General features: G+C 41.4%; 1 protein-coding gene across 3 annotated transcripts in view; it reads left to right on the top strand.

The window, feature by feature from the left end:
* The first annotated feature begins 871 nt into the window (after nt 1-871).
* The window catches only part of LOC104931262 (netrin-G1), a 58,954-nt gene continuing 37,360 nt past the window's right edge, over nt 872-22,465 (top strand). For 2 of the 3 annotated variants that reach the window (XM_019276239.2, XM_019276241.2), the window contains exons 1-2: nt 1,974-2,566; nt 6,839-7,454. In XM_019276239.2, coding sequence (XP_019131784.1) covers nt 7,089-7,454 — 366 coding nt within the window. In that variant the 5' untranslated portion in view covers nt 1,974-2,566; nt 6,839-7,088. Of the gene's footprint in view, nt 1,160-1,973; nt 2,567-6,838; nt 7,455-22,465 lie in introns of those variants that run through there. The other variant, XM_019276240.2, reaches the window with a different exon arrangement.

Genomic DNA, 22,465 nt, shown 5'->3' with positions numbered 1-22,465 from the left:
CATTCAGCTCGGGTCTCGACCAAAATCTGCCTTTATCAGAACAGAAATGGCATTGTCACTTTTTTAATGGGATTACAGCTCTTTCATTGCATATTAATTTGCGAGAAATCAATACGGGCCGTGGTTCTATTTGGGGGGAGGGGGGCATTTTAAACATTTAGCTGCTTTGCGTGTACTCTTGCTTAAAAAAGAAAGAAGAGTGATGAAGAGCAAAGAAGAGAGGTGTTGGAAAATGAGAATTGAATATTCAGAATCCTAAAAGGAGATGGAGATGGAACGACAAAAACAAAGAAGGTCAAAAAATGGAAAATGAGATGGTTCGTTCCAGTGGATTTATTCGTACCTTTTTGAAACAGAATGGATGGTAGGGGAGGGAAAAAGGAAATCTGAATAACTAAGTGTAAGAAAAAGGGAGGAAGGAACCAACTGAAGTTACAAATAAATCACAAACTACTAAATAAACTGTTACAAAGAACTTTAAATCTTCATTTCAATCTATGATATTTTACTTTCTTCATTCAAAAAAATCCAACATGTGAAGCTGAGTACTGAGGAGGAGCTGTCCACGGTGCTGAACATAACAGTAAGAAAACTGATGAGTTAGTTAAGACAATCTTAAAGAGCAACTTTTGCGTCTCTTGTTGCAAACACAACCCCGATAATCAGTCCCGGGTTTGCTCTGCATCTCTCTGATGAATCGCCTCTAAAAATATGAACGATGAAAAAAAAATAAAGAGATGCAGTTACAGATCCCACAAACTCAGAATGTAGTTTGGAGCCTTTATTTACACCGACATGGGATACGGTCTGCTCAATTACTGTGGTGACCTTCAGATGGGCGCGGTTGTTCTTATCGTGCAATCTCCACCAGTTGGCATTACACCACAATTAAAAACGCGTGTTCAAAGCCGACCTGTCACCGCGGTTGTTTGCCGCGCTGCTTGGCACCCTGTAGTGGAGAGGGTGACATCTGTGACTCCTCGCCAAGGGAGCCCGGCAGACGCACCTAACTGGAGTTATCCTTTCAGCTCTAGCCTTCAAAATTTCACCGAATAATTACAGCAACAACTCCGACCAGGGGGAGTTTTTCCCTTCTCCTCTTTTTTTCCTCTGTGTGTGTGTGTGTGCAAGCGCAATTCCCCACATTCCTCCACGGAAGGTAAGATCTTGTGTTTGCTTTTTGTTTCCCTTTTATTCCTGAAGCCGTGTTGTAGAGATAATACTCTTTGTCTGACGTGCTGGCAAACGCACAGACAAATAATATTTGAATTACATCTGCTTTTCTCTTAAGCGATCCTGCAACTTAGTCTACATCTTAATTGTGTTGGACTTTGAATATCAGCCCCGAGAGCCTCTGTTAACTTTCAGTGGATTTACTCTGCACACGCAGCTCTAATAATAAAACCTCGACGAGTCTACTGCGCGGTGTTAGATAACACTTGATATTCTACCTTATTTCAGGCGGGCATTGTGATCACTGTACGGCTGTGGCTTTTAACTGTGTGCGTTTAAGGTGGGAGAGTTGCACGCTGCTTGCTGTCGATGCGATGCAACACACCGCCGAGTAATTATCGGGCAACTTTGAACCGAATATTCCACCTTCTGCAAATATGTCTCCGTTTTCTAATGGTGGTAGTTCCTTAAAATGAAGAAGAAGGGGAAAAATGCTTTTTCAGGAATTTTCCAAAAGGCATCCATGCAGGGTGAAGTCACCTGCTTAGTTAGATTCAAGCGATGAGTTTGTATTTTAAAACACAAAATAAGCCCCAGTGCCACAAAAACCACGATCCAGAGGCTCAGACACTTTTTAGTTGGCACGAATTTAAGATTTATTTTTTTTTTTTTTTGCGCATTTGCTCGAATTTAACAACCTAAAAACCAAAAGCTGAAGTTGAAATTTAGCAGCCAGTCAGTGTTATCTTTAGGACCCGGCGGAGCGCTCGTATGTAACTGGACATAGTGGCTCCATTTGAGGAAGATTGCTTATCTCTCTCCTCCTCTCCCGTCCACAACTCGACTGGGTTAAGAAATCTATCCAATCCAAACGACCCCCCCAAAGAGTTTCTCTCCACTGGGATGTCTTTTTTTCTTTTAAATACGCGTTGATGGACTTTAATGAATTTGCGGCCACCGTGAATCCCCATTGACGGCTACTTGAAGTATTTTGTCGTGCGCCATTCCAGCGATCGCTGCGCCGAGAGCAGCGCTGCGTAAAAGCCAAACAAGCCTGTGTGTGGACACCAGGCGATATTCGGCGGTGGTTTGTAAGCGTGAAAGAAAGAAAGAAGAAGGAAAGAAAAGGAGATTTTGAGTGTAAACGAGTCCCGGACTGTTATTTGGAATGAAAAAGCTGCTTTAGTGAGACGCAAAAGTTTAAAGAAAAGTTAAGAGGCAGAGGTTGTCTCTGCACTTCAATGCGCGCCTTTTGCGCATATTTTATTGATCCACCTGGTGCGAGATTTGGGGTGAATTAGAAAAAAGAGGAATCGGTCAGAGGCGTGTGAAAATCAAATACGCTGTAAATAACTTGTTGCATGAGCAGCTCGTCCCAGGAGCGCATTTACATGTGAGTATTGTTCTGAGCTTTTCACACATTGTGTCTTTTTTTCTTTTGCATGCCGTCACTTGTATGATCGTGACTAAATGGGCAATAATAGGATAATTACAGTGGGCTGTTTCATGGGCGGAACGTTACCAGAGATCAGGTTTGATGAATGAGGGATGAGAGGCTCGTGTGAAATGAGATTAAATAATAAATAAAAACGTTGCAGTTTACATCCACAGCGTTTTACCTCTTTGAGAAGTTTCACTGTGCTGAGGAGGATTTGTTTGTTTGTGCTCATAAATCTGGATCTGTCGTTGTTTCTGTCACCCTCCTCTCAGTCGTTCATTAAGGGGAATAATGTGACTTTAACCTGTTGCGCAGCAGGTCAGTAAAGTCAGATCTAGGTGTGCCTCGCCTCTGCGCAAAATCTGACCCAGAACATCATGGACACAGCTTCGGTTACTGTAAACATCAAGGTTATTTCTAAGAAATGGTGGTCTCCGTTCAGTCTTTATTTGATTTCACTCACTGTGAAAATGATTTGACTGACTTTTGCTCTGTGCCCTCAGTGTGTTTCTGATTTTATGAATCTTACATGTCCTGGATTTATTTGAATTTTTTAAATGTTTCCAACATCCTCTGCGTTTTTGCATGTCAGTGGCTCAGAAAGGGAACTTTGAATAATGTATGGCAGACAGATTTCATGCGAGGCAGTGATGCAGGCTGCATGACTCCCCACACTGGCTGGGCTCCACACTGAGGGACCCCTCACATTGTCACCACATCATTCGCATCCTGCCAGGGGAGAAAGCTCTTTGCGGGAGCCAATCTTTGTTGTAAATATTAAAAAAAAACGACTCCAGTTGCAGAGGTTAAAAATGAAACCATGGGTCATTAATTGCTTGTTTCTTTTTGCTTAACGCTCTTGTGCAGCAGGGATTCTATTGAGGGACAAGGAAAAGCAGGACTGAGGGTTTGATTGAGGGACCCAGAGAGAGGAAACGAAGGAGAGAAAGACAATAAGAAGACAAATGCGTGCCAGTATAAACATGCTTCTTCTTGCCAGTCGATCCCACCGTGACTCATATGGAAGGCTTGGTTCTTGGCTCTGCGAACGTTGGACACATTAACCCGTTTATTGTTGCGCTCATCAGCCAGCCACAAAGCATCAGTCTGCTCAGATTGGCTATGGATCAGAAGTTATTGGTTGGAAGTCAACAGAATCAATAAACACAACGAGGCGGTGTTGTGCGCGTGTGTCTCTGTGTGCGTGCACATCCAAAATCCTGACCAGGTGCTCGATACAGAAAGACAACAAAATTGCAATTGTTGCAGGATAAAGCACAGAGGGAGCATCTGTCTAGGCTGTGTTTTTTTTATTTATTTTAAAATCAATAAAACCGTCATGGTGCAATCAGTGATGTCAGTGTTTAAGCTACTGAGCCTCCAGTGTGGAGGGCCAGATCTGATGTTCTGTATTTCAGCACCATGGACAGCTTCCCCTCATTCTACGTCGCTGCGTTTGAGAGCCAAGAGGGGATCAGAAAAGCCACACTCAGAGACTGAGAGCAAAGCCACACTTTAGCGGGATTACTATAAAATGAATGGAATACATCCTCTATGGTTTTTAAGAGTCCTGCATGGGAGTTTGTAACCAATATAAGCCACGGGGCATGGCTGCCTGCTGACTTTTTAAAACACTCCGCCATGCTTGAGCTGCCCAGGGGATGCAATGCAAGCGGACACAAGGGGGTGTTTCAGAGAGGCTTCAAAAACAAGTGAAGGGAAAGAGACAGAGTGAGAGTGAGACCGAGAGAGAGAGAGAGAGAGAGAGATGGAGAGGAGAGAGGTGAGGTGGTCAACCTAAGCTCTAAGCTCTCTCTCTCCCTGCATACGGAAAAGCTGCTCAAATATTGATGACTTTTAATATAGAATCTGACCTCATATTTTTCCCTCGGTGAAATTACGGCGTTCGCGATTCCCCGTGCATTTCGAGTGCCACCGAGTATGAAGCATAAATGCACGGACAGGAGGGGAATAAGAAGGCTGTAATTCAGTTGTATGGATTTTAATGAAATATTTTGATGTTATGCGAAGCGAGGGTGGGATGGCACAAGAAATTTTTATTTGTTAGAGACGTCTATAGTCTCTATAGGCGATGAATTTCTCTCTTAAATCATGTGAGAATACAGATTTGAAATATATAATATTATAAGTTTTTCTCCCTCTTCTGTCCACGGGGCTTCCTGACACCTTCCTTTCACCTGTATAGATTTCATTACTCACGGGATCTATGAATTAAATCCAGTTCTCCCACGGTTAGCTCTATTTGCTGTCACTTATTAAGCCCTGAATGTTCCCTATTAAATAAAAATAAGATAAGCGACCTCCACCCCCCTGCCGCTGGTACCTAATTTGACTGTTTTTATAATGAAAGTCAACGTCAGTATTATGAAAAGGGGAGTTTATCCAGGTGTGTGTGCATGTGAGATGAGATTGGACCATCCCATGACGCGCCTCTGATCAGGGACTGACATTTATATTTATGATTTGATACTCGCAACCTCGTGAAAGAAATGGCTTATTCATCACTCAGAGCTCCAGCAGCGTTATCAAATTTGTAATTGGCCCCTTTTTAAAAGGAGCCGGCTTGATTGACATGAACACATTTAAAGAGTCAAAAAGTCTTTTCCTGCCGTGTCTTTTTTTTTTTTTTTCTCGTTTTTTTCCCACACCTCCCACCAGAGGTCTGTCAAATGAAGCTGGCCATCCATACCTTCTGACACGGTTCACTTTGAAGGGTCTCTCGAGTTTGAATAGCAGATCATTTCTCGGGCTCAGACGAACATCTTTCATTACAGCTGGAATATATTCAAGCCTGTAGTCATTTTGTAAAAGAAAAAAAGAAAAAGGGGGCATTAGGTTGGGAGACGGAACGCAGTAATTGCCTTAGATGTAGTCAAAACCCAATCAAATTGGGACAAATTTGCAGTCTTAGACAAGACGGCCAGGTTAAACTACTGAATTCTAATGCCTCCATATGTCGGCGGGGAGCACAGACACCAGGCTGCGTGTGTGAAGCACAGCAACTCATTAAAGTTTCTGTTGCCCAAATCTGATCTGAATCGTTGTCGTCTCACACGATGAAGCTTTTATTAAAACCCTTTCCATAATTGATTTGATTTGACTTGATAATCTCACTGATCAAAAAGTAGCTCTTTCCGCTGAACATAAAAGACTCTCCACATGTGTACCTAAAAAAATCATTTCAGCAGTGGCTGTCAGTCACGGGGGGACGGGGGGGCAGCTGTAGCCTGAAGGGGAGAGAATAAAGCTGCTGACCGGAAAGTTACCGGTTCAACTACATGTGCCAGCTGGTTGTGCCGGCCGTTTTTTTTGTAAGTCTGACTCTGCGTTAGGATAAATGATGTCATGTCACACTGCAAACTTGTAAGAGGCTTTAAAAGAGAATAACTGTACATGTTTTTTAGAGCTATACCCAAAGTAGGCAAAGGTTAAATTGAAATGTAAGCACATTTTTCTAAAGAGACACTCCCGGGAACACAGACTTCTTTTCACTAAGGCAAAACCTCAGGCCATCTGAGCACATTGACCGTCAACAGTAACTTAACTCCTATTTACAGACTCATTACTCTGTTGGAGGCAGCTGTATATAGCTGCTCCATTTTATTTTCCCCGCACACGTTTCTTCTTTTTCTTTTTTTCTTTTTTTATACCTGAGACATTGAGATCGTGTTGGTCTCCACTGACTGCTGCCAGGCACCATTACCTGACGAGTTACACCATCTGACTGATGGCTTGTGATAGCTCGGAGAAACGTACAATCCCTCAAATAGACCATTTCTGTCTCCCAATTTTGCTTTAATATTTCCCAAATGCCTCTGAAGGCATCGGGACAAACACGACTCCACATTTGGTTATTAAGGGCTGAGAGTCGGGAAAAGCAATATCTTAAATGCAGTGACTTGACACATGGAAATAAGCCTTTTTGTATGAAAATCAAATGGAGATTAGGCCATGCAGGACAAGCTCGATTTGAATAGTATACAGTGATTTTGGCAAGGTTATTATTGAGGGATGCATATAAACAGTGGAACCTTGAATGGTGTTAGTGTGTACATTATGTGTGTTTGTGCACTACTTATCCACCTCAGTGCCCTTAAACCATGTTGAACCTCCGTTAATATTTTAATCCAGTGTTTCAAATGCTTTTGTTTTGTCCCGCGATCCGTTTAATCCACCAAACTTGTCTTTTTTTCTTCTGTCCTCTAGGATGCTGCCCATGGCGAAAGTCACAAAAGACGGGAGATCAAGCTAAGACGTCTGACCGACGCTGACTTATGAGGAGTGCCACTCCTCTCTGTACATCACATCTGACCGTTAGTTGACCCGACCCTTTCATCAGGACTTGTGAAGACTCAGGCTCACTTGTTGACACACCTCATCAGCCAGGCAGAAGTGGCAACAATCAAAGGCGAAACAACCGGATGGAGGGGGTGCAAGATGCTGCCACGGTTCCCAGATGCTCAAAGCTCCAGTTAATTTAGAAGATTCTCAACAATATTGTCGTTTCTGTGACGAAGCAGAAGCTGTTAAGTCAAAAAGAAGTTCCACAGCAGACATCCAGAAGACAAGATCAGCGATGCTTTGGCCAGTATTATTCACTCTGCAAGCTGTGTGCAGCAGCGTGGCACATGCCATGCAACATTACCCGGCGGCCTGGGGACACTATGACGTGTGCAAGTCCCAGATCTATACGGAGGAGGGCCTGGCATGGGACTACATGGCCTGTCAGCCAGAAGCCACCGACATGACAAAGTACCTTCGAGTGGCCCTCGACCCCCCAAATATCACGTGTGGAGATCCGCCAGAAACGTACTGCGCTTTGGTGAGTCGTAACCTCGCCTGTCCCCTGATGGAGACAAATGAGGCTGTAGGCAGGATCACACAGCATACTGGGTCAGGGATAGAGAGCAGTACATACAGGGCAACTTGCTGCCGCTGCAGCAGAGATTGATGTACACACAGAGCCGCTGTGCATTAGGATACAAGTGCTTACATCCAGCGGCACACTCACGAGATATATACACACACAGGTGCAGACACACATCAAATATGTACACATCTTGGAGAGGCAGGTGTGAAAATACACAGATGCACACAAATACACAATAAAACAAGTGCTCCACAAGGACAGACAGGCATCTGTGGACGTATAAGTATATAGGTATACCTATATATCTATTCATATATGAAAATATATTTCATTTTTGGGCTCTCTTGCAAAATGTTGCCCACAATTGCAAAACTGTTTCATCGTCTCTTCCGTTGAAAGCAGTTTTTAGAAAAATACAGTACATACTAATATTACTGCGTTAACATATTGTTGTATTGGAGTTTGTCAACTGGCCCTACAATCAGAAGTACAGACACACACACACACACACACACGCACACACACACACACACACATTAAGGATCAGTGTAAACAGTGACTTGGTAAATTGTACTGGTGTCGTTATTATGCACTGCATGCTCACCGCAGTGTTTAGCGTTGTGTTTCACTGGGCCTTATCAAACATTATCAACAGTTCACACCCAGGTTGAACTTGTTTAGAATCATACTCACAGTAAGCAGCAAGAGCCCATAGGCTTTAGAGTGCTTCATTAGAAGTCGTGAGCGCGCCCAGCCAAGAGCTCCTGCAAGTAAATATTTACCAATTAAAATGGGCATCTTTAAAAAAAAGGAGAGTTTTCATTCTCGCTGCTCCAGATGGCACTGAGACGTTTAACGGCACTGTAGGATAAAAAAAAGGAGCCGGTGACATTCTGTGAAGCTTTATATCAGAACAAACAGTGGAACCTTTATCAGCCCGGTAGATTATCCTGAATACACAACATTTACATAACACGGGGAGAATAAAGAGCCAAATAGAGTCAAAGCGATTCATTCCACCACAGTTACTCCTGGCATATAAAGATGGCCTCTCACGATCTTGTTTGAAAAATTTAATGACGCTCATTCACCCATTGCTTGTTTTACTCTGGATGATTGGAACTACAGTTGCTATAGTTACAGTTCGATAATCAAGCTCAAGGTTTTTGCGCAACCTTTTTTAAATTTATTCAGAATGATTAGACAATGGTGATACATGAAAGCTGCATCTACTTTGATGTTAAAACAGAGCTGATCTAAAACTAAATAATGTTTCTGTTCCTCTTGACATTGTTGGATGATGAGGCGGTTCCTCTGATTATCCCAGCACTGGAACTGCATGATCAGCTGATGCTGCATACCAGTTTACCCGAGCAACCCGACTTCAGTGATGTCTGTCCACCACTTTGGTCCAGGCTGAAATATCTAACAATTAATTGATGAATTGTAATGAGACTTCTTCGTGAATACATTCATGTTCCCCAGAGTATGACTCCTGCTGACTGGTGTTCTGTTGGTTTTTTCCTCTAGTGTCAATAGCAGGTCAGACTTCACTGCAGATAAATGTTGAAAAACAATAAATAATATTAATAAAAAGCTAAATCATTGTCCGACGATAGCCGTTAGGTTTCATATTGCAATCCTCTCCATGTAGATTCCGTTTACCTCCATGCAACCAGAGCAGGCTCAAATATGATCGTGATCAATACTACTAAAATCTTGATCCCTTACCTACAGATTAATTTCCATTCAATTGCAGATCTGTTTATGAAGATTATGGATGCATCACCAGACCAAAATAGTACAAATAGTCAAGACTGGTAGGACGGATGATAAATGCATCATGTAGAAACAGAATGAGTTTGATCACCAAAATAAATAAATGCACAAAAATGATCCACCTGCCATAACAACACGTGAATGATCTTTGTGTTGTTTTGTTATGTGACATGTCACATGTCCTTACATCTGACAGCCAGGCATGTCTATCACCTCTGACTCTGAATTTCAGGTCACCATTGTCTAGATGATCAGGAACACGGGGCTCCTCCTCGCACTCGCCTAAGCTGCCGTTGTGCGTTTGATCTGTTTACATTCTCGGCTGGCACACAGGCAGACTGACACCGGTGACCTTATCCACCGGTGCTTCCTGAGCGTTTGTTGGAGATGAGAGGAGCATGCAAATGAGCTCTTTTAGCCAGTCACCAAGTTGCCTGCAGTTGTGAGCCTAAGTCTAATCACTTTCCCCAGGAGTTGGTTTGCCTCATAGTGGATGGTCCGGAAAAAAAAAATCCTACATGGTTCATCCTGCCCCCTCTTTTTCCCCCACCGCCTCCTGCCTTTTGCTTATGATTCCCATCTCTGTCGCTTGAGGATGTTTCTTTTTTTTTTTGTCCAAACTGAACTAAACAGTTATGACAGAGTCTGTGCTCACGTAAAGGACATTAATCATTCAAGAGTGGATCTTTTACAGCTTAAGGTTTGACCTTAACTGTTGGTTTTAGTTCTAATTCCAGCAGGCTTGCTTTCTCTTAAATGTTTAGGACATGTAATAAAGACAGTGTCTAGGACAGGTGTTGTGCATCAGGGAGTTAGCCCTGTTTTTATTTTTAGCTGCAGACCTTCAGGGGTTCTTCAAAATGTGTTGGTATTAAGGCTGTTCTCCTGTGGTGCGCTGTGGCACTGTCACTCACTATCATCCAACACCAGTTTATGTTTTTTTTTTAACTCTCTACAGTCACAGGCAACACTGAAATACATACGCAGTTGTTTATGAAGGACAGAGGAGGTTGGATTCATTGATATATGGCACTGCGCCATCACTTTTCCTCATTTGCATAATATTTCTTAGTCATGCTTTCTGTTGTGATTAATTAAAATAAAATTACATTTGTTGATATTCAGCGTTTTCATACATTACTGTGAATACATGATTCAATTAGACGATTTGGTATGGTCATAGGTGAGACCGTTTTTATTACACTATTATACCACATGAGCCCTAATGAACAACATCTGTTAATGCATAAGTACGCCCACTAAAAAGCATCTGCATCCCAAACCTCCCGTAATCAGTTTTTTTTTTATATGGTTTACAGACATGAGAGTGTTTTTAATTACAGCAATTTTCTGCCTCTCTTAAGTCCAAATCAAGTTGGCTTTGGTGGATTTAATGGCAATTTACCAAAGTGGCAGGCCATTACTTTGACTTCATTGAGAGAGCAGGTTTAATTTTGATGCAATTCAAATCATTTGTAGTTGCTAAGTAATGGGCACGGACATGTTTATTCCACAAAACACAAAAAAGGCACTGTGGCAGCCATCTGGCACAATGCCACGTTCACAATCTGAATCTGCTGGGCAAAAAATCTTGGTGGAAGAGGTTGAAAGACATTCTGTTCTCCCACAGCATCTACAGTGATCTGGCTCTAAACGAATGAATGAATGTGAGCTTTGAGTGTAGATGTCATCGGCCCACATGCTCCACCAATATCTGCAGCCATACTGATTCATCCATGCCACAGTGGCAGTGTATAAACATTTGTGAGACTCGTTCAGTGATGCTTATTCCGGCTTCTCCGAGTCTAACTGGGTAGATTCTCGTAATTCCTCTGAACTTTATTCAGTCCTCTACGAATGGATGAAAGGAGTTGCGGCTGCCAGTTCACCACACGGCCCCCTCTGAGGCTTAGAAAAGAAAGACGAGACGAGAGCTCCCACTAAGCTTCTCGGAGACTGACGTTATTGACAGTCAATGCAGCAGACTTATCTTTGTTGGGAATGACGAGACTCATTGTGAACTTTCAATCGGTGTCTTACATGCCCACTAGAACTGACGTAATAGACTCTAGAAAGAGAAATAGATTGTAGACTAGAGAAAGAGAAGTAACCTTTGCTTTGTACTGACTCCGGGAGGTCATTGACAGAAGTAGTGCATCTGTAGAAAGGCAAGTGCACAGACTCCATCTCCTAACTTTGTCGTTACACTTTACCTAACCATCAGACAGCTTTTCTGTCCAGAGACTGAAGCGTTTATATCAATCTAATCTTTCTTCAAAGCCACCAGAGTCATTCACCACCACAGTTGGTTAGTTTATTTGTGTCAATGTGTGACTTTGCCGTTTTAACATGTTACTTCAAAACTGCTTTGTTGTTGTGGTTTGAGGCAGCAGTAGACCAGCAACTCCTGTGTGCTACAACGGTTTTTATCAAAGGAGTCTGGTGGCTTTAGAGATACATTTATCTAATTTGTCTAATCTGTACAAAAAGGGCTGTCTCATGGCGAGTGGTGAGATTTTTTTTTATAAATATAGCTATAAATGTTGTGGGTTTAGGTTAAATCCTGAAAAACTGTTCAACCAGGATCACAATCTTTCCTTAACTTAAAGCTGCTCTAATAATATATAGATTACCTCAAATAAATAAGTAGAAATCACTACTACTTGCTTACTCTTAGGGCTGCCGTCGTCCTCATTTTCAGTTGCAGCAGGCAGGTGTTTTCAGTAAAAGAGCTCAAACAAATTTAGATGCTCGCTGGTGAAGATAGTGGAACGTTTAGCAGTGAAAGAGCCGAATATTTCCCCCAGGAGCTGGTGGAGCAAAAAAAAAAAAAAGGGAGTGAATATTGGACTCACGTTCAGCGGGTAGTCAGAAACACAACTGCAAATATTCTTGATGTGTAGATATATATATATATATATATATATATATATAATGTCTGATAATGATTTCTGTCATGCTTGTTATTTATGTGTTTATGTCTTCATCTTCATATGGTAATAACTTGTCAATGTTGTGTTTTTTTCTCTGACTCTAAGGAGCCAAAGAATCAGTGAATGCAGGTTTAATCAGCTTCCAGTTGTCTAAACATAAACATGTATACACGCTTAGTCGTTTTTCGGGGCAAAAAGGTTGACAGTGAACAACTTGCATATGTCCATCCATCTATTAACTATAACCACTTCTCCTTTCAAAGGGTTGCGGGGAGATCAGTCAATAATAGGGCAAACACATAGAAGCAGACAACCATTCACCATCACACTCACACCCCGCAGGCAATTTAGAGGCACCAATTAGAGGAGGGGGGGACGGGGGGTCTGAAGAAACTTCACGCAGACATGGAGAAAAACATCCAAACTCCACACAGTTTGAGCCTGGAACCTGACGGCGCTATAAAATCTCCTTGTTACATTGATAAAATTGCATTCTGGGTGACATTCAGTATCCTACAAAATGTATTTGCTATTGCCTAAGATCTTTTTTTTTCTTTCTAGGAGGCAGAATCGAGCACCCTGAATTCAGTAAAAATGAGGATTGATCACATCTTCATCCAAACCTCACTACTCCCTATTAGGGATGTAACGATACACTCAACTCACGACTCGATCGGTCACGATACGATTTTTTCACGATTTTTTAAAATCAAAATGAGCTACAGACAAATTATGACCAAGTAAAATGATTATATTTATTATACTTTTTATTTGTAGGAAAAAATCTTTCTTTACAGAAACTCTCAAACAGTTTGTGTTCTCTTATAAAAAGTGCAACTTACATCTTAAACAACAAAACACATGACAAATATCTCTTTTCTTTCGAAACAATCTCACAGTAAACTGCTGTTAACTGGTGTGATGTGCAGTTTTCGCCCACGAGGTGGCGTAACCAGGGCTCTAAATTAACTTTTTTGGTCACCAGCCAATGTGGCTGGTAAGTTTTGTAAATAACAATAAAATAAAAACAGTAAAACTTGCGAGCAGCACGCGTCAATTTCCACAGAGCACCTCGAGCGGGCGAAAGCCCGACACAGAAAAAGCGAAGAGAATCCGGTGGATTTTCAAAATAAAATACCCCGTGCAAACTGCCGGTCGTAAAAACAGACAAAATATACACACATAATAATTCTCACACATAATTCTCAATTAAAATAGTGCACAGTTATTATACATAGTTCACTATACAGTGTGATTTTCAGACACAGCCTGTCAGTTTGAGCAGCAGTACCATGAATAGAGTGTCTGTGTTTACTAAAATAACAGCAGTTCAGAGGTCACGCCAGAAACTGCCATTGCCCCTCTTTGATCCCTGTACCCTTCTTCTCAGGGTGGGGAGTGGGCTCACTCATCCATATATTTGTTTGGGGACAGGGAACAGTTGGAGCGTTTAGCTTCCTGTCAACCCGTGTGCCCTTGACTCTGTTCTGAACTGGCCCTGCCCAGCACATCATCACCGCACCACTGCGTACCAAGACACTGAGATGACATGCAACATGTCCCCTGACTCCCAGAGAGGAGGGGGAGTCATCATTTATTCTTTCACTCGCCTGCCACATCTTTTGTCTCCTGGCTTTTTAATTTCCCTGTCCCTTGTTTTCTGTCAGCTGATGATGCATAATATCCATGCCTTGTTTGAACACTTGGAGGTTGGGTGCTCCATATGAGGTGAAGCACTTGACAGATAGAGATATGTCGGCATTATTCCCTGGGATATGTGACAGGTTAATTCTTAGAGGGTTGTAAATACAAAGATATGAATTATGCATGGAGATATAAAAGAAAGTGATGGGCTTTGTGGCCCAACTAGACAGACAGAGTCTTTCCGGACAGCTTTACATTTGAATGCATGTTTGCTATGTGAGACGTGTGGCTATAATCATATGCATAACTGCTTCATTCTTGTTTCCTTCTTTCTATGAAGCAGACGTAATACTTGTAGGAAGTTGAATATTTTCCGCAGGTGTATGCAGGATTATTGCTTTCTCAGCACAAATGATAATTGCAGGTTTCCTTTTGTAGCTGTACACAACTTACAAAAACATCCGACTGTCTTTCACGACTACAGATGTTGTCTGATATCCATATATATTCTTTATCAAATCAAGTTTTCTCAGCACTTATGATTGCCTGAAACAGATTGCACGGTCTTTATATTGTATTTCACACTCTGCTACTTTCACTGACATATGTGATGGAACCATCCCGCCATGACAGGCTGCCAAACCTTGATGTACTTTGACATTATGTTTGCCCACTGTGTGCTTGATATGACACGTTTCCACTTAGCAAAGCTGGGGGTTGAGGCGCGTTTAATTCCTGCAATGCAGGAAGTAGATTCAGTAGAAATATCATATTTTACACGAGTGATCATCTAGAAACTACACCCATAGCTATATTGATGACACCATGACGCGTCAGGATCCGTTTGACTCAGCTCAGCAGGTGACTCATTGATTAATCGCATCGTTCATTCACTTTGTTGTGGTTAATTGGAGCATGTTTCAGTGCTGTTTTTGGGACAAGTTGAGACAAACAGCCCAATTAGTCACAATTAGATGGTGATGGGTAGAAAGAAAAAAGCAGTGAAAAGCTAAAGTTTGATCATCACCTGCTGGAGTTCATCTCTATGTTTGTGTGGCTGGTCCATCCTCCAACAGGTTAACAACTACAAAGAACTGTGGAGGACAATATCTGTAAAAATAAATAAAATAATTACCTCATTGTACCAGAGGCAATGTGACACAGAAGAGAAACCTCTTGGGTATTTTTACATTTCACATTAAAGTCAGTTAATCAAAGCAATGTGTGCCTATGATCCTGTAGTACAAATAGTTAATTAAGTTTACCCTGTAAAACCAACTGCATTATTACACAATAAAGCAACCACAAACTACAAAGATGGAGTCTCTGTAGCAGGTAAAAAAAAAAAAAAAATCCTATAAATAGCCCCACCCATGAGATGAGCATCATGTCTGTGTCCCATGTATTTCAGCTGCATGAGAAAAACATGGCATCTTGTGAATTTATGAAACCTTTTATGAAAGCAGCAGTGGAAGAAGAGCTCAGATCTTTTACCAAGGAGGTCCAGTGTGTGAGATTTATTCTCTATTTACAGAATAAGACAGAGTTTAAATATAATATGCAAAACTATGTTTTCATTAGCGTGTAATGTCCTGAATCATCATTGGGCTTTTGTTAGAAATGAGCCCTTTCTATATCTGCGAAAAACACTGTGAGTCCTCTTCGATGGAGTCTGGCATGTTGAACCACCATGTTTTCTACAGCATCAGCAGAACGGACAAAATAAACACAGCCATCATAGTTTCTGCTTAATGCTAGGAAGGTGAGGCGAGGCAGTTGCAATCAGCAGAGGTGCAAGATGCCACTAAATACACAGTGGTCCTTTAAGTAGCAATATCACAATGTAGAAATACTCCTGATTGAATGTTCTGTTTTCAGATACACAGTAGAGCAGATTGAGGTCATATGTTATCATTTGTGAGCTTCTCTTTAGAGCAGGTTTGTGTTTTAAGTCGTGTTGACTTGTTACTCCCTAAGTAACTGACTTGAAGGATTTCCATATGTACACACACAAAGTTTTTAATTTTAAGTTTGCATTTATAAATAAGTAAACTGCTTTCTTCTCTACTCTACTTTTCATCCCTTTCCAGATTCTTTGTCAACAACCTTTACATAAGATATAAAAATATTTTTTTGTTCCCTTTAGCTATGAATTTTGATACAGGGAGACAAAGACTAATCTCATTTGAAATTGCTGCTTGAGGACCCAAATTGCAGAAGATAAGACGGTATTTTTGAAGTGATTCAAAGGAAATCCTCTTACCTCACAATATGACTCAGCTTCGTTTCCTCCCATACTACATTTAACCAATTTGCTGCAGACGCCACTTGCCAACGCGTTTTTGACGCTTGCCTTGCAAAAGGCGCACAGGCACATACAGGCATGAATGTTTCATCGGTGAATCACAGTGTTTATCTTACGCCTCAGTACACAAGAAACAAGTGTGTGTGTGTTGTCTGTCAATACCATTGAAACAGGAGCTCTTAGAGAGTGACGGTAATTCAGAGCTTTGAATGAAGCACTTTCGGAGGGATGGCGATGTCGTGGTGACCCATGGGCCTACTTTGAGATCTCCACTCTCACGGAGCTTCTTGTCTCTCCTGTTTTGCCGTGTCCATTTCAGCTCATCTACCTTTTCGATAAAGAAATAAGAGGTTAAGGTGGCGACCGTCTGCACTGTAATCTTAGAAATAAAAGGAATTCTTTACACCGTCAAATCAAATTCTTTTCACTCTCCCAGTCTTCAGTGCTTGTACGTCCATTCAACACCCTTTTTATACTTGACAAGCTGAATGGGATTCTTGTAAAAGATACAGTAATTGAATTACTCCAAAGCTATTTGGCAAGCATGGCTCCCCGTTGATGCCCAGAAAAAAAACTCAACTTGGCTCACACATCTGCCAGAGGTCTTTTTTTTTTTTGCAAGTGCATGTGCATGTGAAGGACTTCCCCTCCCTCAAGACACTGTCTATAATTTTGGCCAGACTGAGGAGTGTCAGGCAATCAAGCGGCGCTCTCATGGGAGAGGAACACTTTGAAAGCTTTAACCTCAAAAGTCTGAGTTGGTGGGAATACAGCTGTGTTGGCTGTGCGCCAGCTGTTCCTTTATAAAAGGCCACGTTTTAATACGAAACACGGCAGATAATCTCTTCTTTAGTATAATACAGGAGTAGTTTTATTAGTATTCCTTATTGCAGAGTAACATAAAGCTGTAGTGTCTCTTGTATGCTCTGGAAACAGATCTCAGCAGGAGAGATCAGCTTAAATGAAGTTAAATTGGAAATACTACAATGAACTTAATCGTGACAGCTACCTATCAATCAGCTACGCTGTTGATTATGCAGAACTTTAAGCCTTAATATAATTTGAATGGGTGAGTTATATAGAAATTTAGCCTCAGTAAAGTTGGCGTGAATGAGGAAATCAGCTACAGAGACCAAAACTGTTTTTTGTACCAGGCTGTAAACATGTTTATTTCTGCTGTGAAGTTGGACATTTTAACATGGGAACTTATGGAGACTGACTCGTTCTGTAGCCAGCTTCAAGTGGATGTTCAAGGAACTGCAATTTTTGGCATTTCCATATTTGCTACATTTCACAGCCACAGAGGATTTACTGGCATGTAGCGATGAAGACTGGAAAGAACTGAATACCCCTCACGTAACATGTAAGAGAAACTACGGTGGCTGTGAAACACAGGTAACAAAAACTATCCTTATTATTAGGGGATTATACACTAATGAAAACATACATTTGAATATTATATTCTATTTCTGTCAATGGACACTCCTGAATGTTACACTCTGGACCTTTAAATGAAGGCGTTAATATGTGCAGCATGTCAACATTGCATTGTGTTACCTTTAAAATCGGCCAGAAGTCAAAACAATGACTGTGTGGTTTTTTTTTTTTTGAAAAGGTCAAGCATTACAGGACAGAATTTTATGTCTTTGTATTTATTTTGATTTTTGATTTTGTGAAATCATGAACTGGGGTGTGGGTAAAAAGAGAAATAAAGGTGAGATGACAGGGAACTGTTGCGACCCACTTCCCCTTAGGAAACCCAGCCATCATGTTGTCAGGCTATATCGATCTCTGAGAAAGAGTGAAAAGACTGTGCTGTACAGAGAGAGAGAGAGAGAGAGAGAGGGAGAGAGAGAGAGAGGGGAATAATGTTCGTTTCCAAAAGTGGCTGGTGTGATTTTATCATGCTCAGAGAAAGGGTGACATTTCAGTAACGCTTTATTCCTCACTTTGGCATTTCAAATTAATAAAAAGACTCTAATAACTATGCAGATTGAAAAGATGGAGGGCGAGTTGACACACAATGAGCTAACACGCCGAACAATGCAGCAATTTCACTCGCACTGTCTCTCGTTCTTTCTTTCACTCTCTCAATTTCATCCCCGTTTACATCCGTTTCTCTGCGATGACCCCCGCATCTCATTGTAAAAAAGAAAAAGGGCTGAGTCTGTGTGTCCTCTGAATTTCTTCCCAATGAGAGAGCACTTGGAATCTCTCAGTGGAAGATTTCCATGTGTTTTAAAGCTGTTTGTGTGAAGTCAAAATTAATAATGCAACAACTTCAGCGTAGTCTACAATCAATGACAATCAAGACGTAGAAGACGCAGAAGTCTGGTGGTAAAGCGAGTCAGCTAAATTAAGTTGTTGGTAACTCTGTAGAGACTCAGACTAGCTACCTCCATTGCTTTCTATTTGTTTCTGTAAAATATGAAGATCTATTGTTGAAAATGATGGCACACTGATTAATCTAAACTGTCTCTTAGTGTATTGCAGTAAATGTCAGGATGGCGGTAAAAGTAAAACTTATAGGGACAGCTCACTTAATGACTCCTCCACCTAAACAATTATTAACCCTGGATAGCAAATACAATTTACACATTGCATGTAAACACACAAAAAAAGGACATTGCACAGCTTAATACGGTTCAAACTTTGATTCAACCAACCATGACCATGTTTTTTTCCAATTAAGAAAAGTGTCTAAGAAGTAAAACATTTATACAGTTAGTGAGTTTAAAAAGTTTTTTTTTACGGTAACTTTGTAGAGATGTTTCCAGACCTTAAACCGAGCTGAGCTAATCGCCTCCTGACTCTAGCTCCATACTTAATGCACAGACATGAGATTGATATTGATCTGCTCCCTCTAACTCTTGGAACGAAAGCAAATTAGCGTATTAAAAGTGTTGAACTTTTGCTTTAATGTTGAGGGAGCAGAGAAAACCAAGAGTCCAAGATGGATAAAGCATTTATATAAATGGTGGGACTAAACTGGCAGATAGAAAAATATACGTGCTGACTACAAATACTGCTGTTTGAAATATGTAACTACTGTATGTTGGACCAAATACTCGAGGAAACTTGACATGTTTTGACATATAAATCTTGTTGCGTGAGGCTGTCTTTATCCACAGTTCCTTTCTGAATGATGAGCACATATATTTTTTGTACAAACATACAACCATGCTCTATCTTTATGTGATCAAACGAGATGCTTGTAAAGCCATGTGATGTGTTTATGTTACACACATATCTGCCTGTGTTAAGTATTCTGTCTAAAGTGTCTTGACGAGAGCGATATCAATTTTTACCGCGGCGTTTCATCCCGTGCTTTGCAATACAGAGCACCACAAAGAGAGACGGGGGGGAGATCAGGCAAAAGAGAATTAAAGATCCTCTCATTATAGCAATGTTAAAGCTTTTTATTGAATCCTGACATCAGAGGGAGTCTAATCCCTCACAAAACCGAGCTCACACACGTAGAAATGTGCAGCCGCACACACTAATACACAGGAATATATAAACGTAGGCTCACATACAGATAAACATACGCAAATGCACGTCTACAAATGACTTCATATATACATGAAAATTCACATACACATGAAAGCCACACCATACCGTCCCCCATGATAATAAAGCGGTGTTAATTTTACCCCAGTGGGACTCTCTGCCACATGAGACAGATAATGAGGCCAGGTGTTAATTAATGTGGAGTGTGTTTCCTCTCGTTTGCCGACGCCCAGTGAATCCCAATCAAGGCTGCGGCCTTGTATGGCGGCGCGGTTGATTTGCCAAGCAGTGTACTTCAAAAGGCCAGACTGGCTGTGCTGCAGTCCTCAAAGGGACTGCTTTGGCGAGGGCTAACGCTCCAAAGGGCGTAGAGGTTCTTGGCATGTGGAAAATCGAAACAAGAGCCCCGGGAGGAGTTTGCGTTTTTTGTTTTTGATCAGACGTCTGCACCGTTACAGCAAGTTACAGCCGTCACCTCTGCACCATCTGATGTGCGATCTGCCGAACCACTTGATGCTCATGTTTTCATTTTGTTTGCCATGTGCGGCCTCACGCGAGGCGCTTAAAGGAACGCGCTGATGTGTCTCTGCAAGTTTTTACCTCTTCAACTGTAAGATAATTTGTCATCTGACAGCCGAAACAATGACTAACATTGCATAGCAAATACATTACATATACCACATAATGCTGGTTCCAAGTCTTTTTGGCTTGTGGCACCTTGAATTAAACAATATCTAATGATCAAAAGTCACAGCTGTTGGCCAGTTTAACAAGTGCTTTTTCCTTCTTTGATCATTTTGATTTGTAGAAGAAAAAAAAAAAAAAAAAGTATCCAACATCTCCCAAAAAATAAACATAATTTTGTCTTATTCCTAAAATCATCTTGTAATCCTTCAAAGTTACCCAGGCTGGCTTAAATTACACAATCAGGTATGCAGAAATAAATGGTATATATATATTAAACTTCTAAGCGATGCTCTGAAGAATCTATAGCTTTGATGTAAGGCGTATGTGATTTCTAATAAATGAGCTTGAACACGCTGGAATGTCAGGCAATCCTTCACATGTCCTGACCATTTAGGCTGTCAAACCATCGTGTGAGATAGTGTTTCCTTTACATGCATGCTATCGAATTGCCATTATCTGTTATCAGTTCTCAGACATTCACAATCCTCCAATCTCAGATATGATATGATGGAGCACTCACAGGTCAGATGGGCAATCCTCTTGTCCTTCATTCCTCTGAAGGTCAGAAGAATGAAAAGCCTGGCTCTGTTGTGAGCTACTGCTGGCCCTGACTGCAGGTCATTAAAGCTCTATTGAGTTTCTGCCAAAGCTCTGACTCTCCCAATATCTCACCATGGCTCATCTCAGCTGTCTCTTCCGTCAGGGCTTATACCAAGTCCTGAAAGGATCAACACCCAGTCTCTGTGTTCTCTTTACACTTGAGCATTCTCTCTTTTAAGAAGCAGACCTAGATCTACCTCGATATCATCTTTTTTTTATTTTTTTGGCCCGTCCTCTGTGTATCACCGCAGATGAATCATCCTCAGTTATATGGAGGTACCGTGTGAGTGCAGCAAAAGGAGAGCTTGCCATTTTGCACTGATGGGCATCTTGTGATTTTATCGAGTAGTGCTTCAGCTTGAATCATCGTCATTTTTGTTGTCCTGGATCAACTCCCTGAACACTGAATCACAGGCGAGTGACCACCAAGCTGGCATTTGTCAAATTCTCCTCCTCTGGCGCGCCCCGTGAATGAGGAGGTGTGATGAAGGGGGTTTGGGCCAACGACAGGTCTGCAGGTGTAATATGGCAGGTTTGGAGGTGTAAGGCCGATGTAATCCAGCAACACCTCAGGTCCAGTGGGAGAGACTTCTCTCACGGCCACAGAGGCTGTAGCAAGGAGGTAAAGTAGTACATTATACACAGGTAACTAGCATATATATATATATTTCCTTGTGTATTCCTTTTGTCTGTTATAGTTATAACAATAGACTGAATAAAACATGGATGCATTATCCGTGACATCACCCATAGGTTTCAGTCTAGTGGCTCTGGGCAGTTACCATCTTGGCTGTCCTGTCTTTTGCGACTCCGACTAATCCAAAAATGGGCAAAGAGGTGCATCGGGGCGAAGCTGAATGAAGCCTGAATGCTTGAAGACAAGTCGCCTGTGGCGGCACCCATCTGTCAATCATAGCGGCAATGGGTGAGTTATATATACACACATAAAAAATAAAAAAGATCAGCCTCATGAACGGGTTAATTAGCTATACCAAAACTGCTCTGTACCAGGCTGTAAACATGTTTATTTCTGCCGTGAAATTGGTCATTTTAATATGGGAACTTATGGAGACTGACATGTTCTGTAGCCAGCCTCAAGTGGCCGTTCTAGGAACTGCAGTTTTTGGCACTTCTGCATTGGCTTCACTTCACAGCCACAAAGGTTGCTGCCTGGTTATAAGTAAACAGAATCTCTTGTGGGATTCTTACGTCCTTGTTCATTGACCGCAAACAGACATGTTCTGTTGGCTTATCCAATTGTTTTCTGATTTTTGGACCACTTGTGTTTATGCGTCCCCTCAAATGTTATGTACCAATGTTGATGTTTAAGCAGTTGCTCTGGTAATGTCAAATTAAGTCATAAAGAAATAGGATTATCCTGCAAAGTTTAAAGTCTTTAGTCAAAGCATACCTTATCATCATCAACTATAAATGACTAAAAACCACCCATGCATTGAAAGAAAAGAAATGCATGTATAGTATCAGTGTAGGTGCGCAGTATGAAT

The sequence above is a fragment of the Larimichthys crocea genome, chromosome II (genome assembly GCF_000972845.2).
Source record: "Larimichthys crocea isolate SSNF chromosome II, L_crocea_2.0, whole genome shotgun sequence".
NCBI classification, from domain to species: domain Eukaryota; kingdom Metazoa; phylum Chordata; class Actinopteri; family Sciaenidae; genus Larimichthys; species Larimichthys crocea.
This window is presented reverse-complemented; position numbering and strand designations above follow the sequence as displayed.